The sequence below is a fragment of the Psammomys obesus genome, unplaced genomic scaffold, assembly GCF_907164565.1.
Source record: "Psammomys obesus unplaced genomic scaffold, mPsaObe1.curated_primary_1811, whole genome shotgun sequence".
Lineage (NCBI taxonomy): Eukaryota > Metazoa > Chordata > Mammalia > Rodentia > Muridae > Psammomys > Psammomys obesus.
Genome location: NW_026593982.1, coordinates 1,280,010 through 1,296,619, shown reverse-complemented (window position 1 = coordinate 1,296,619; position 16,610 = coordinate 1,280,010). Strand labels below are relative to the sequence as shown.

General features: G+C 43.7%; 2 protein-coding genes and 1 pseudogene across 7 annotated transcripts; 1 reads left to right on the top strand and 2 right to left on the bottom strand.

The window, feature by feature from the left end:
• Positions 1-855: 855 nt before the first annotated feature.
• LOC129684476 (probable N-acetyltransferase CML1) lies at positions 856-3,146 on the bottom strand. Its single transcript, XM_055617634.1, has 2 exons — positions 2,797-3,146; positions 856-1,471 (listed from the first exon to the last, which is right to left on the bottom strand). The coding sequence occupies exons 1-2, from the start codon at positions 3,144-3,146 to the stop codon at positions 856-858; spliced, it is 966 nt and encodes a 321-aa protein (XP_055473609.1).
• Tprkb (TP53RK binding protein) lies at positions 2,680-14,400 on the top strand. Of its 6 annotated transcripts, none has more exons than XM_055617614.1 (5): positions 2,680-2,751; positions 9,247-9,409; positions 12,000-12,122; positions 13,140-13,316; positions 14,080-14,400. In XM_055617614.1, exons 2-5 carry the CDS (start codon positions 9,269-9,271, stop codon positions 14,164-14,166), a joined length of 528 nt encoding a protein of 175 aa, XP_055473589.1. In that variant the 5' UTR covers positions 2,680-2,751; positions 9,247-9,268; the 3' UTR covers positions 14,167-14,400. The 6 variants fall into 6 exon arrangements, with proteins under 6 accessions (XP_055473589.1, XP_055473590.1, XP_055473592.1 ...); XM_055617615.1 differs by having other exon boundaries at positions 2,683-2,751; positions 9,250-9,409; XM_055617617.1 differs by lacking the exon at positions 2,680-2,751 and adding an exon at positions 6,579-6,721 and having other exon boundaries at positions 9,250-9,409.
• On the bottom strand, positions 5,984-7,348 carry LOC129684475 (syntenin-1-like; annotated as a pseudogene).
• Positions 14,401-16,610: the final 2,210 nt, after the last annotated feature.

Sequence of the window (16,610 nt, the reverse complement as noted above, 5' to 3'; positions counted from 1 at the left end):
TAAGATAAAGAGATAAAATCACATTTTTTTTCTAATTTCTAAACAGGGAGACTATGTGTACACACACATTTTAGTTCTGAGAAGTCAGAGCTCTTCTGTATGAGAACTGGACTTTGGGGCCTGAAACATAGGTTAGAAATTTACTTTTCCTGAAGCTCTTGGTAAAGCAGCTTTCTTAGTGCTTTGTACATCTCTGCATGTCTCTTTAATGAGAGTCTCCACCCTGAGGGTGTGAACATAAGCTAAAACAGCTCAAGGGCCTGGGAGATTGGTCCTTCCCCTGTAGGAACCCTTTGAAATTGCATCAGTCTCCAGCACGTGGGCCCTCCTGTCTTGTTCCTGGACTGAGCTTAGGTGTAATGAAAACCTGTGTGACTGAAGATGATGCACAAAAAACTCAGTGTATAAATGTATGAAACTCTCTAGGAATTAAGAAAAAAACGGGACTCAATGTATCATTCACTAACTCTGAGGTCAATGACCGCAGGCCAAAGCTCATGGCTTCCTGGAATACAGGAACAAAACGTTCAACATAGTTACTTCCCATGTTAACATTCAACCAACTAGGTGTTCTGGGGCTAGGTGAGCTGCCGTCTCCAGCCCTGCAGAAACTTTCTGGCTTACAAAAATACATGTAGTAGTATTTTGTATTGTTTATAATGCAACAATATGGGGCTAGGCATATGAAAAACAGGCATGCCAGAAACCTAGAGTGTAACGGAATCATCAAGCCCTCACTTAGCCATCACGTGTATTGGAATCTGGTGTACACCAGCAAGGAACTTTTATTGTTCATCACACTGACTTGACAGGGTTCACTGCGTCCTGTAGGAACATAGAGCACAGCCCCGCTTCCTAGGCAGAAGGGAAGGAGTACTTCAGTTGAATTATACAAATATCTACTATCTTCCAGAAGACACCCATGAAGTATTGGCCTGTCCTCTGGAAACCCATGCCCAGGTAGAGGGTCACAACACCTTGCTGCATAGTGCTGGTCTCAAGAACAACATCACTGTAGCCCTGGTCCCGTGCAAACTGGAGGACAGTTCTGACCAGCGCTTTCGCTATCCCCTGTCCTCGAAGCTGTGAGGACACAGACAGGCGAAAGAGCTCCAGCTGCTTCCTCCCTAATGGAGGATCCTTGACTGGCAGAGCAGCCACTGTGCCCACCACCTGCCCCGCAGACTCAGCCACCCAGAAGCAGGAGCCATGTGCCCTCAGGTAGGACTTGGTGATGTCAGCCATGTCTGTGTGCAAACACTTGGCCACATACTCCTTCCAGGGCTGTCTGGCAAGGAGCCGCAGGAGTAGGAGCAAAAGGATAATGCCTACAACGGCCAGCAGGCAGGAGCCAGACACCAGGACCAGGGCCAGGGGCACCCCAAGTGAGAGCAGGAGGGTTCGGGGCAGCAGCAGCAGGTGGCGGAAGGTGTGTTTTAGAAATTCTGACTTCAAGTCATAGCTGCTCCTGCTACATATGGTATGTTTTGGTGAACATCTTTATGTGCCAGAGAATTCTAGTACAAGTAAGAAGTCATTCTGACAATCAACCAGATGTGTGGTATCAGGATGTCATTTTTCATATGACACAGATTTCAGTTACTATTGACAGTAAAGAATGATTGCGGACAGATGGAGGCATGTCCATATTCTGTGTTATGAAGACACACTTGTATTCCATACTGTAGAAAGGAACCAGAATGTACATATTAGCTTATCATGGGCACACGCCATGATAAGTTTTGAGTTAATCTCCCAGCCCAACCCAGATACCGCTGAAGGAGTATAAGGTTAAGTAGAAGCTAATTAGACTCCCTTTGAATTTCAACAAGTGCCTGAGTCCAAACATCCGCAAATGAGGAATGAGTGCAAAAAGTAACAAAAGAAACGCAGACATCGTAACTCAGAAATGTAGCTATCCACTTGACCAGGGAGGCAAAGCGGAGCTCCAGGATAACTGCTGTCTTTGCTTCCAGCCCTGTCTCCTTCTACCTATATAATCTTCTGGGTAAAGATGGTGTGGCATACATGTCTTCAGGATAATTAATCTGCTTTCTCATACTGCTGGCTCTCTCTGGATATACCGCAATTTTAAGATTCAATCCCTTCCTCTATTCATTGGGTTCTCTGACAGGTAGCCAGAGCTAACAATATCTGGTTTCACCACCTTGGCGGTCATCCTTCTCAAAGAGCAGTGCCCTGGTCTTGCACACCTGCCTGAGGCTGGTGGCTTCTGTGGACTTGACCCCAGCATTCCGCTTCCCCCCCTCCTGTCTGCTCCAAGGATTTGCCTCGTTTTCTCTGTCACAGCTGTAAGAGTCCACTTGTCTCTAGACCTCGAACCAACGGAACAGCTCCTTCAATGTAAGACCCCCACCACGTTGCATCCCCGCCTCCTCCCGAGACACAATCAGTAAAAAAAAAAAAAAAAAAAAAAAAATGCTCTGAAAAACTGTGACTCTCGTCTTGGTGATTTTTTTTTTTTTTTCACAGAAGGGGGCCCGAGGGCGTTCAACACAGGCTAGGAACAAAGCCGACACTCCACACCATACCTCAGCTTTTAGGCCCGCAGAGGCAAGCGGTGGTAGGAGTCCGCAAAAGTTCAGACAGACCAAGACTGGACTACGCCCACCAGGATCCGGAAATAGAGTGCCTCGGAACCTGTCTAGCTGAGCGAAGATTGAGCACTTCCGGAAGAGGAGATCTTTGTTTCCTGGGGGAAGGTCTTCTGAGACGGACGGGAGACTGATGGTAAGTTCCGCCCGGCCCTAACCCCAGCTCTTTCCGTGCTCTGACAGTTTTGTGGGCGATGAGTGCGTCTCTTTTCGCCAGGGTGGGTCGTCAGCCCTCCCAGGCCGCAGGTGGAGAGCGACGTAGCCCTGGGAGCACGGCTCCTGCCCTAAGGCCGCGCGGCTGCGCTCGTGTGGGCGCCCCCAGCAGGCGGTGCGGGACGCTGGGGCCGGAGGAGCTGCGTGCAGCCCGCAGGGCCCAGCGAGGCCCAGCGCTGGAGGGAGGCGCGTCAGAGAGTTTGCCCCTGGCCCTGCTTCCCCTGGAGGGATGGCAACGGGAAGCCCCGAGGCCAGGGACGCCTGGCCAGTCGAGGAATCAGGCAGGATCCAGATGTTACACGCGGGACCTTGTGACATAAAGTTAGGGCTTTAGTTTCAGCCCTGACTTCCTCCTGAAGGGCCCTGTGACCATCGAGATAGGTTCGAATTGCATTACTGGTAGCCAGGGCCTGGATGAGGACGCTCTTGGGTGCTAGCTGATGAGGAGTGATGGATGGCGTGTACATGACAGGGATGAGTCAGAATTTACACCTGAGGTAGAGTCAGAACATGGACACTGGAAGTGGTATTACAGTGGGAGGCATCTGCCTTAGACCACCTTCTGTTGCTAATACCACAGTACCTCATGGGTGAGGTGTTTTTGTTGTTTTGTTTTCTGCTACAGGGTTTTTCTGTGTAGAACTCACAGAACTCACTTTCTGTAGACCAGGCTGGCCTCAAATTTAGATATCTGCCTGCCTCTGCTTTGAGCCAGGCAACAGGTCAGGAGGCTAGGCAAACTTGCATTCGTCACAGAACCACTCTGGAGATATAAGCCGTTATTTTGATAATCATATGACTGGATTAACGAATTTTTGCGTTCAAGGTCCAGATTGCCCCCGAGACAAACTATTAACTTTATAGTCACATGAGTAGATTAATGATTTTTAGTACAATGCCCTGAGCACCTTGTGAAGGCCCTGCTTGGCCCCACCTTTTAATATCTCACATTGGGAACTGAATTTCCCAATGATTTTTACAGGTGTCAAACCAGATCAATATTAAGTGATGATCCCAAAGTTTTTGGTCTAAACAAGACTCTTACACTAAACAAGAACAGATAGTTCTGAGGCTTTCTAAAAGTTCTTTTCCCTTACTGTTAAAGATTAGGTCAGGGTTTTGATTCTCAGCACCCACATTGCATTTCACAAAGGCCTATAACTCCAGTTCCATGGAATCCAGCACCCTCTTCTGGCTGTCACAGGTCCAGACAAGAATGTAGTACTCAGACATACATTGAGGCAGACACTCAAACTATTTTTGAAAAGACGCTTAAAAACAAAAACAGGGAACATCATTTTACTCCCTGATTGTAAGTACTTAAGTTTTGTTTGGTGACTGTAGAGAGTTCAGAACATGCACAACAGACTATTTTACAATTACAATAAAAGTCACCTAATGACCTCAGTACTCAAGATTTTTGTATTTTGTTACATTTCCTACTTTTTTCTATGCATTTTTTTTTTTTACATAACAGCATACTAATCATATCCTACCATAGCCTTTCTCAATATGATGCTAACTGAAATGCTAGATTAGATGTTAGATGAAAAAAGACTGTGTCAGGACATTATTTACAAAATTCTTCTTGTTCTGTAACAGAAACCTTCAGATAATTCTAGAAAATAAAGAGGTAGCTTCCTGTTACATTTAAGTTTTATGTTTTTTTTTTAATTTTAATATTATGTGTATTGATGTTTTGCCTGTATCTATGTATGTGCCACTTGTGTTCCTGGTACCAATGGAGGCCAGCCCCCTGGTACTGGAGTTACAGATGGTTGTGAACCACCTGTGAACGATCGGAATCAAATCCTGGTTGTCTGCAGTTATAGCAAATGTTCTTAATGGCAGAGCCAACTCTCTAGCCCTGTGGTTCATGTTTTGTTTTGTTTTCTGAGGCAGGATGTCATGTAACCCAAGCTAGACTGGAACTGGAGCTGTGTAACTGAGGATGACTTTGATCTCTTTTTCAGATGAAAATGTAACTTTATACATATTTACTAGGATAAAATAGGCATAAACAGAAGAAATTCAGGAGAAAGAGTCGATGCAATTTTGTTTGCAAGAAGGAAGAGTAAGAAACTGGAACAAACTAGGATGCTGAGGAAACATTCCAAGACTGGCTTGAACATAGCTCAGGAGCATAGAATTAGGATTTAGGTACCAAAGACAAGTATTACCCACTTAATCTACATGTGTAATAAAAAGAGTCCAAAATTCTCTTTAGTATAAGAAGTTTTACATTAAATGTGCGACAGTTTGTTTCTCAGAAAGTGATAGGGCGACATTGAGAAGTGGTTTCCATTGTGCAGGTACTGGGAAATCTCAAGTACAGATAACCAGCTGTGCTGTCCCCAGTGCCATTAAGCTGATTCAAGCAAGGGTACCTTCCAGTGTAATACAGAACTGACACTTCAGGTGATGTTGTTTTGGTTGAGAGTCATCTCTCCAGCCAACATTTCAGGGTTTAAAATGGCAGCAGTAATTATGTTTTGAGTTTTATTTTATGTGCTCACTGTAGTTTTTTGTTTTTGTTTTCGAGACAGGGTCTCACTGTGTAGCTCTGGTATTCTGGAACTCACTGTATAGACCACGCTGGCTTCAAACCTACCTGCCTCTGTCCCCTAGTGCTGGAATTGAAGGCATGTGCCACTATGCTCGGCTGATGCTCGGCTGATGCTCACCATGGTTAAGACAACAGTTGACGCACATTAAGTGAAGATAGTTGAATTTTAATGATAATTGTGGTAATTCTTGAAATAATGTTTATGCAGAATGAACTCTTCATTAGTTGGCATTTTACACAGCAATCAAGAAAACTAAAACAACTATCAAGGCAGTCTACCCTAGCTAGACTATGGTAATGTATTAAAAATTGATGTTAAATTAATACGAAGAACATATAGTTTACTTGGGGTAAAAGCAGCCTGTCGCTCATCCTAATCAGGCTGTTTTATAAAAGAATCAGGTTTCCAGGAGAGACACTATTCTAGAAAAGTCAGTAAATCTTTAGATAGTTTTATATCTATAAAACCAGGATCAGGCTACATCTTGGAATCTGAAGATGATAGCCAATCACACCATGGCAAGATTCCAGCCATAGTGTGAGATGAATAGGCCTTCCTTCAGCCATGCTCCCTGGCTCTAGAGATGCTTCATGTGCAGAGTCCAGCTGTGTTTACATGTGCATGGCAGCTGAGCCTCAAAAGTAGGTCTTTGTAATGTTTAGTAATTTGCACAAATATAAAAGTAGGCAGGAGTGTAATGGTAACCACAGTTCCAGGTATGTCTGCCAGTCCTTCAGTCCAATGATGTTCTGTGCATTGATTTCACAGAGGTTATGTTGAGTGATGAAGATTGTTTCTGTCAACAGTCACGGTTGAATTTTTTTTTTTTTACACTTTTAGAGATGAAACCAACATATCCACTACTATACTTAGGTATAAGGATTATCTGTTAGAAGAATCTGTCTCAAATAGTCATTTTATTAATCTTCTCTCTAAAGCCTGGCTTGAGCACCTTGTGTGCCTTTTCGGAGCTCCAGCCTGAAGAGTTTTCACCATTTATCTGGGTCACTTCTCCAAATCTCACACCAGCCAGAGTGTGCCTGGACTAGCTGAACAGTAGACTGTCATCTTTTGATTTCAGCATAAGCCCATTTTTTTTGTCCTAATCCTTGCAGAAAATGACTTCAGAGATCCCTCATTTAATTTCTGCTCTGTGAATTCCAGTATCATTACCTGATAGAGGTGTCACTGCATAGTTCACAGGAAGATCTTGCTACCAGCTGTCTCTGAGCTATTACTCCAAGGACCAAGGCTGGGATTGCACATACTTCTTTTTTATATAAACTCTGTTCCATGTATCTGGAAGCACTTTGGATATGGTTTAAGGTAAAGATTTCCAATTTTGAATGATGGGAGCAGAAGCCTCTGTTGAAATTGCTGGGCTGGCAGGGTTGGTGGAGAAGTTAGTTTGGGCTTGGATTACCTACACATATCCAAGAGAAGGTTAAAGACATGTTTTGCTTTGAGGCATTTTCCAGACTGTAAAGACTCAGGCTCCCCATCTCCTCCAACCTTGAACTTCTGATCCTCCTCTCCTGACCTCCTCTGGACAGGATTGTAGGTGAGCACTGTCACACCTGGTTTTATACAGTGCTCGGGATGGAACCCAAGGTTTAATGCATGTTACCCTAGCTCTCTAGCAACTAAACTGCCTTCTCGGCGCCTCTTTTCAGTATCTTTTCTTTATGAGCAGCCTTTAAATTATTTTAAGACTTTCATGTTCAAGTTGTGTGTGTATATGCGTCTGCAGATGTATATGCACCTGTCTCAGCTGCCCACTGAGGCCAGGAGGTCCCTGGGAGTTGGGGTTACAAGTGCTTGTGAGGCGCCTGCTAACAGTGCTGGGAACCAAACCCAGGTGTTCTGCAAGAACAGCGTGTGCTCATAACTGCTCAGCCATCTCTCCAGCCCCAGGGGGAGCTTTTCCAAACACTCTGCTGTTAGGCGGAACATAGGCTAAGCACGGCGGAACAAGCTTGAGACCCGTCACTGCTTGTGCTGGGGAAGCAGTACAATTGGGAATTCCAGGCTAGCCTGGCCAGGGAAATGGGACTAATAAAGATAAAAATGACACACATCTAGCCACATTTTGTTTGTTTTTCATCCCTGTGGTTGTACTTTATGTTACTATTGCTCTGACAAATCGACACTGCAGCAAAGATTTTGTTTTGTTTAGGGGCTGAGGCTTGTTGTGCTAAAAACTGAACACGGCCTGATACGTGATTAGTAAATGCTTGATCACTGAGACATTTTCCCAGTCAGAATGACAGCTTTAAAATTTTTTAATTTATTATTCTCTCATACAGTGTATCCTGACTGCAGCTTCCACTTCTCCCCTCACCCCCCCCACCCCCCACCTTTCCCCTAGATCCACTCTTTCCCATCTCCTTTCAGAAAAGAGAAGGCTTTTCAGGAACATCAACCAAACATAGTACCACAAGGTACAGTATGGCTAGGCACAAACCCTCACATCAACACTGGGCAAGGCAGCCAGTAGGACCCAGTAGGAGGAAAAGAGTCCCAATAGAAAGCGAAAGAGTCAGAGAAAATCCCACTGAACATGACAGCTTTTAATGACTGTTTAGTTTCAGCAAACCTTGCCATTAGCTGGATAGGTTGTTCTCAACTTTTCAAGGTGATAAAAAGTATATTTTATCACCTTCCAATTAGTTCCCTTGAGAAAGAAAACTAGAAATGGATGTTATAGATAGAAAAGATGAAAAGAGCCTAGCAGATTAGCCCACCAAAGAATCAGTAAGACATAGATTGGCACTGGAGATGTAGCTCAGTAGTAGAGTGTATGCTTAGCCTTTGTAAGGCTCTAACTTCACTCTCCATCATTAAAAAGAAAAGCGATGATTGAAATTGTTCTTAAGATTTGTGTTTTTTGTAATATATAGCATATCTGTCATACCCAGGCCATCATTCACAGTAGGTGAGCCCTTGTGACGAACACAACCCGATACTTCTTTTCTGTCTTCCTGCTCAGATGAGATTGTAGGTGTGAGCCAGCACACAGATCAAGAATTTAGGAAGGATGTGGTAAATTAAGGTCTTATTAATGCTCTGGGTAATCTGGGATCCATCATTTCCTGGTATCCTGCATCTGGTTGTCTGCCAAGGCAGCAGTTGCCCATCTTGCCAAGCAGGGCACTAGCCATTTCCTTTGGCCATTCCCCAGGAACGGGAGGCCTAGAACTAGCTCAGCACAGTTAGAAACACACCTTATGAAGATGGCAGACATGCTTTGGAAGTGAACTTCTCTACTTTAGTAATTCTGCAGTTTATGAACTTAATTAACTGTGAGCGTGACATAGCCTTCAGAGTCACCTGAGAAGGAAGTCTCAGGTGAGGGATTATGTAGATATTATTGGCCCACTGACTTGTGTGTGATAGACTGTCTTGACTCTTAATTATGGTGAGGTAGAAGGGCCTAGCCCACTGTGGGCAGCACCATTCCCTGGGCAAGTGATCTGGGATCGTGTTTTAAAAGCTCCTTAATTAAGCAGAAGCCAGTGACTGAGTAGCAAGCAATGTTTCTCTGTGGTTTGAGTTCCTGTAATTGTAGGCTAAATAAGTTTTTTCTCCTAAGTTGCTTCTGGTCAGAATGTTTCATCACAGCAGTAGAGATGAAGTCAGAACAGAAACAGGAAAGTAGAACGCAAGGGATTTAGCTGAGTGTGTTTTCACATGCAGTTCTAGGGCTTGAGGGGCAGGGGCAGGAGGATGGTGGTACAAAGCAAGTTATAGGACAGCAAGACTATCAGATGAGAAAGACAGGAGAAACTGGGTGGGAAAGATGAATACAATCCTTTCCATAACCTTATTTATTTATTTATTTATTTGTCTAGTAGAGTCCTCCTTGTCTATGAAATGCAGTTATCACAGCAGTTGGACTTGTTTCCCGAATGCACGGTGACCCTTCTGTTATTTAAAGATGTAAAAAATGCAGGAGACTTGAGAAAAAAGGCCATGGAAGGATCTATCAGTGGTTCATTGATAAACCCTAATGTGGTAAGTATAAAATATTCATTGAGAATGAATTAATCATGGCAGGCATTTAAGAATATGTTAACTTTACCCTAAATTATTTTATATTCACATAGAAAGTGCCCATGTCACACTTGGAATTTTAAATTTAAAACAGCAAGTAGAGTCTAAAGTGCTGTATGCTGTCTTAGGAAATAGAAGGGCTATGCCTGGGTGTCACCACATGTGTGTTCTGAGTTTTGTGCTTCTCCTATGTGAAGTGCGAGTCTGCACTGTTCTTATAAAGAGACACCATAACCAAGGCAGCTTATAAAGGAAAGCACCTAATTGGGGGCTTACCGTTTCAGAAGATTCGGCCATGACCATCATGGTGGGGAATGCGGCAGCAGGCAGGCAGGCCTGGCACTGAAGAAGTAGCTAGGAACTTACATCTGGTCCGCAAGATGGAGAGAGAGAATACAACTAGACCTACTGTGGGCTTTGAGGTTTCAAAAGCCCATCCCAGTGACACCTCAAACCTAGTGAGACCTCAAAGCCAGTGATATACCTCCTGCCACAAGGCCACGTCTCCTGCAATGGCTATTCTTGGTTCTCAACTTGACTACATCTGGAATGAACTAAAACCCAAATATGCCTGTGAGGGAATCTTTGCGCAATTGAATCATTTGAAGTGGGAAGATCCACTTCTAATCCAGATCTGTGAGATGGGACAACACACCTTTAATCCAGATCTTTTGAGATGGAAAATCCACCTCTAATCTGGGCCACACTTTCTGCTTAGAAGCCTATATAAAGGTCATGGAAAAAGGGAAGCTCTCTCAACTCTGGGCTCAAATAAAATAAAATAAAATAAAAAAATAAAATAAAATAAAATAAAAGTATTTCAAGAGAGAAGAACTACGGCACAGCCACAGTCAAAGCAAAATCAATTTGCAGTTGTGTAAAAAACACAATGTCCAATGTCTGGGATCCACTCATGATCTTCTGGGCTCCTTCACAGGGCTCTGCCTTCTGTATTACACACAGCTTGTCTTCTGAATTCAGGCAGGCTCCATTCTACTGCTGCTGTTCTTGGGGGTCATACCATGGTCCTGGCAGCTCCAAAATGCTGGGATCTGCAGCTGGGCCACACCTAGTGCCAAGCCTCAGCTGCTCTCCATGACCCCTTCATGCCTTCAAAACCAGTGCCACCTGAGTGGCTCTTACACTACCAAGTTCAACTGCCAGCATAAGTAAAGCCTTTACTACCTCTGTGTGCTCTCATGAAACACTTCCCAGAAGTGTTCACCTTGATGATAGAGGTGTCTTCTTAATCACTGCTAATTTCTCAGTTCCAGTTAACCAACATCAGTTGTCCCAGTAACTCAAAGATTCCTTGTCAGTGGGGCTGGTCTGTTGTTAATCACAGCTGACTCTTCAGTCCCAGCTAATCAGATTCTTCACATAAAAGGCCCTGTAGAGTCCTCCCTTCCCTCTGAAAACTCACAAGTCAGGCCTCCATCTGCTCTGCTTTCAACATTCTTATCTCACAAGCTCCTACAGAACAGCTCACTGAACTTTTCAACACTCAGAGACTTCTAGTCCAAAACTCATTCCATAGTCCTCCCCCAAAACAACATGGTCAGGCCTATCCATAGCAGTACTCCACTATCCTGGTACTAACTTCCATCATTAATTAAGGTCACAACTGCTGTGAAATACCATGACAAAAGCAACTTGGAGAGGAAAGGGTTTATTTGGCTTACATTTCCAAATCACTGGAACTCAAACAGGGTAGGAATTTGGAGGCAGGAGCTGATACAGAGGCCATGGAGGAGTGCTGCTTACCCACTGGCCTCCCATGGCTTGCTCAAACTGCTTTCTTATAGAACCCAGGACCACCTTCCTAGGGATTGTCCCACCCACAATGGGCTGGGCCCTCCCACATCAATCACTAAGGAAATGCCCTACAGGCCTGCCTTGTTGATCTTTCTCAATTGAGGCTTTCTGCCCTCTAGTGACTCTAGCTTGTGTCAAGTTGACATAAATCTAGCCAGCACACCTCCAGTCCTTTCTAAACAGTCCACTAACTGAGAACCAAACATTCAAGTATATGAGCCTATGGACTCCATTCTCATTCAAACCAACACAAATGGCAAGAGGATTGAGAGCACACCAGTTTCCCACTTACTGCAACTGAGGAAGCCACAGCCAGCTTTACAGAGTGTCCTGTTCTGTGTGTGGTGCATATCCTAACACAATCTTCAATAGTCGTGCAAGGGAGGCATGTGCAGTCTCCTGATAGGTAAGACTGCCTGGTTCCCAGCGTGGTAAGCAACAGGGGTACTTCATCTATTCTGTGAGAAACACTGTTTTCATTGAGTATGTGGGGATTAAAGAAAACAATGCTGTTGAACTTAGCATGTGGTCTGTTCTCTGTTTACCACCAAGAAGCATGTAGCTTTAAAGTTCTATAATTTTTTTATGTTGCAACAGCCCTTGAGGTCAGTTTTTAAATACAGTCCATAAGAATCATGATCAAATAAACAGCTGGACTAGAGTTACCTCAGGCAGGGCATAAGGTTAGGGACACTCCTGATTCTCTCTGTGCTAATTTTTGTATTCTCTCTGGTAGATTGTTGATCCATTTCAGATACTTGTGGCCGCGAACAAAGCTGTTCATCTCTACAAACTGGGAAAAATGAAGACAAGAACTCTGTCTACTGAAATTATCTTCAATCTCTCCCCAAATAATAATGTAATTGGTGACTGACTTTATTCCTGTCGGTCTTGTCATCATAGCATATGGCCAGCCTCCCCCAGTGTAATATGCTTCCTGTCCCCTCTGTGTGTGTGTGTGTGCGCACGTGTGCGCGTGCGCGCGTATATGTGCACGCAGTATATGTGGGTATGGGATGTGCATTTGCATATTTGCATTTGCATGGGTGCCTGAGTGCCATGATGTACTCGTGGAGGTCTAGAGGAGGACCTCATCTTGTTCCAGACAAGGTCTCTCTATTGTTTGCCACCGAGTACACAAGGCTATCTGGCCTGCAAGCTTCCTGGGTTCTTCTGTTTTCACCTCCTGTCTGGCTGTAGCAGTACTGGGACTACAGACAGTGTTGCTGTGCCTGGCTTTACAGGGGTGCTAGGGTACTGAACCACGGTTTTCACACTTGTGTGGCCAAGTACTTTACCCACAGAGCCATCTCCTCAGCCCAAGAGTGCTTTTTATTTGGTTTTTGTTTGTTTAGGTTTTTGTTTTTGTTTTTCAGGACAGGGTTTTTCTCTGTAGCATTGGCTGTCCTGGACTCGCTTTGTAGAGCAGGCTAGTCACGAACTCACAGTGATCCACCTGCCTCTGCCTCCCTGAGTGCTGGTATTACAGGTGTGCACCACAGTGCCTTGATCCAAGAGTGATTTTTAAATGAAAGTTCTTGAGGCATTCTTTGTTAAAACTGAAAAAGATGTCTGAGCTCTGATAAATAATAAATGACAAGAGGAATACAAATTTCAGCCTGGAAAGATCACTTGGAGACAGGTGATTGTGTGCAGAGCCAAGAAGTCTGGGCTTGATCCAGAAGAGCAAAGTGCAAGTCTAAGCAGGGACAGCAATAGCAGGTGCTGGACAGGGATTGTTGAAGGGGAAAGTACACGATGAGAAACTGGGAGGCTAGCTGAGCAGGCCAGGAGGTATTCCAGACAGGAGACACTGGCTCATTGTCTTTTGGGTTTTTGTTTGTTTGTTTGTTTGTTTGTTTGCTTTTTATCTTAGATTTCAGAGGCTTTGAAGAAATTTGGTATCTCAGAAAGTAACACATCAGTCCTGATTGTTTACGTTGAAGAGGGAAGACAACAAATACATCAGGAACACCTAATATCTCAAGTGGAAGGCCAGCAGGTGCCTTTGGAAAGTCTGCCAGATATAACAAAGCTCTCAGAAGTCAAAAAGGTTTGTAGTACACATTTTTAAGAATTTATTAGATGAGTTCTGCTGATGCTGTTTGCTCATTGTTTTATGAATTTTGAAACATTATCATCGTAGCATACAAGATAATGGTATTCACTACATTTACACAAATCCTGTTACTACTCTTACTCATTTCTGCCTCCTTGTTTACTCCCAAGACCTTCTGAGCTGTTAAGAAATAGTGTGGGGCTGGAGAGGTGGCTCAGCAGTTAAGAGCACTTGCTGTTCCTCCAGAGTACCTAGGTCTGATTCCTGCCATGCTTCGTAACCATTTCTAACTCCAGTTGTAGTGGATCGGATGTTCTCTTCTAGCCTTTGTGGGCATGCACACACATAATACACATACAAAGAGGCAAACACCCATATAAGTAAAAATTTTTAAAAAGTCTTAGAAATACTAACGTAATTTTAGATAATTGGAAAGTATTTGTAAATGAAAAGAACTGGGATGTTCAAGTTTGTGTGGAATGAGAACTGTAAGAAAAGGGATCTTTTTCAATACTAAGTGATTATATGAAGTTAATAGCTAGATGTGAACTCTTAAAATTGATACAAATGTGGTTTATATATCAGAAAATTTGGTTTTTTATATTAACTACTACACTTCAAAATTGCCACCAACTTTGAATACTATAAACATATTTATGATTTCCAATCATTAATGCCAGAATAAAATGATGATCTACTTATACATGCTTATGTAATGGACATGCGAGCACTCATAGATTGTCATTCACTTTTACAGATATATAAACTGTCACCACAAGAAGAGAGTATTGGGACATTATTGGATGGAATCATTTGTAGAATGTCAACAAAGGATGTATTATAAGATGTTTAAAATATCAACAGAAAATCTCAATCACTAGCTTTTCTTTCCTGGTTATAAAATTAACATAGTCATCACAGAAAAATGGAAAGAGAAACCACTACCAGCCCTACTTATTTTTTTACTGCTTAAAGATAACCTCTGTCACTGTTTTGTCATTGACTTATAGTCTTCTCCTTATATTCAATACATTTTATTTTTATACAATTGGAATAAAAAGTGCAAGCACCTACTGAAGACTACACTGTTCAAGGCTCTCCCTTAGTAACTCACCTATCAATCTGCAACTAACCTGGTACTTCTGGCTTTTCCACATTGCCTTTCTAAGCTTCTGGATCTTGAGTATTTTATGCCCAACAATTTCGTTAACTCTAAGCTGGGTGTGCTGTCTCACTCCTATAGACTAGTACTCAGGAGACTGAGGCAGGAGAAAGTCACAAGTTCGAGGTCAGCTCAGGATATTCCACAAGTTCCAGATCATTCTAACGTACTATGTCAAATCCTATTTCAATAAATAAATAGTAATTCATTTAATTCTCACAGCAGTTTTATTAGGCAGATATGTCTTTGTGCCCAGTTTACACACAAGGCAACTGAAAGAGTATAGCAGTATCAGCTAACTAGCCCAGCGTCATTTAACTAGTAAAAAACCGTATTTGACGGTTTCTTTTTTTCTCACTTTATCTTATATTTTGATTATGTAAAGTCAAGATAGCCTTGATCAAGGGTTAGTAAAGCCCAGAAGAAGCAGATAAGTGCTTTGCTTCTCAAAGGCTACCCATTTCCTGTTGCAGTTACTCAGCTCCACCTTTGCAGTCTGACGGCAGCCAGAGGACGTGTACATAGTGAGTGGCCTCTGCCCAGTAAACCTTGACTTGAACAAGTAGTGGGCGGCTCTAGAGTTGAGGCATTGTCTGTGGGCTTGGGGTTGGTTAGGCTACAGTGACAGTCCCTAACACCCGTTGGCTCAGTACAGCAGAAGGAAAGAAATTGTTATCTTCAAGGGAAAACCCATAGCAGTATTTAGGAGCCCTCCCTGATAGGGGCTTCTCAGCCTGGGCTTTTAGGTCACTGCACAGTTGAACAGAAGCTCTGGGAAGGCATAGTAGCTTAAAAGCATCTACATGGAAGTGACAGACATTGCTCACCTCGTGTCATTCAGACAACTCCAAAAATGGCGATTCCACGGTCTTCCCACATGCACAGTCAGTTCTAACTCTCAGTCCCCTCTAGAACTCCTGGTTTGCAAACTCCCGTCATCGTGTAGTTCTGGGGTTGTTGTCTAGGTACCCCATACCTAGAATCCCTTTCTGAGTCACACCTCCGAGTACTCAGACAAGCCTGCTACATTGGGGGACAGAAATGGTGCAGAGCAAAGAATAAGTGACACTTGCACACTTGCCCAAGATTATCCAAAAAGAAAGAAGTCTTACTCCTCTTCTAATAATTATGGAGAGGGAGTGCATGCCCCCAGCATCACCGTCTCTCTCATGGGCTTTCATAAGGAACCATACTGAGTTTACAGCTGGAATGTTAGCTCAGGGGATGCAGACACCTAGGGCAGGTACTAGTGAGCTTTGGGTGATAGAGAAGGTCTCACAGAAGCCCAAGCAGGGTGGCCTAGGTGACGATGGACAGCAAACATACTGTGGTGACCATCAAGGTCAGGGTCAAGGATAGCCACATGGCAAGAGAGGGTGAGACATATAGTCCCAGTAATCAGGTCACCTGTGTTTGGAGTTGCATAGCAAGGGGGTCTTTGTGTAGTTGAAATTGGTCTATGATGACAAGGTTTGTCAGCAGGCCAGGGCAAGGTTTAGCTTAGCTGATTCCTCTGGAATTAAGTTGTATCAGAGGTGATGCCAGGATGAAACAGGACCCATAATAATGCCTAAGTATCATAAATTACTGGCTCAGGGGTACCCAGATCTCTGGGTTCAGCAGTCTGTAGGCAGGGTGGGAGACATAGGGAGGTATCCCACCTCTCTAATAACACCCCAGTATCCCGGATGCACTAGCTGAGAAAGGGACAGCCTTGCATATATATGCACAGAACCACATCTCATCACAGCCTTGTGTCAGAGGCTTGAAAGTTGGTACAACCAGGCACAAAGCATCTGAGTTTCTGAAGTTCCTGACCTTTGAACTCAGACTGGGTCCCGCCTGAATTCCAGTGGCAGCTGTAGGGTGCCTCCACCCCCATATCTTTCTAGAAATGCAGAGCTATATATTTGACCTATTTAAAGTGGTGCTGGCCTGTGAAGCTGCCCACAGCAGCAGCTCTGCCGTGAGGTGTCTTCCTCATAGATCAGTCCTCGCTCAATCTTAGCCGACGTCCTACTCCTCTGCCATGACAGAAAAACGACGACGATACAGCAAACTCTGGTCCTTTTCTCAGTTCCACACCAGCTTCTGATCTGTGATTCTACATATTTTGTAAACACAAT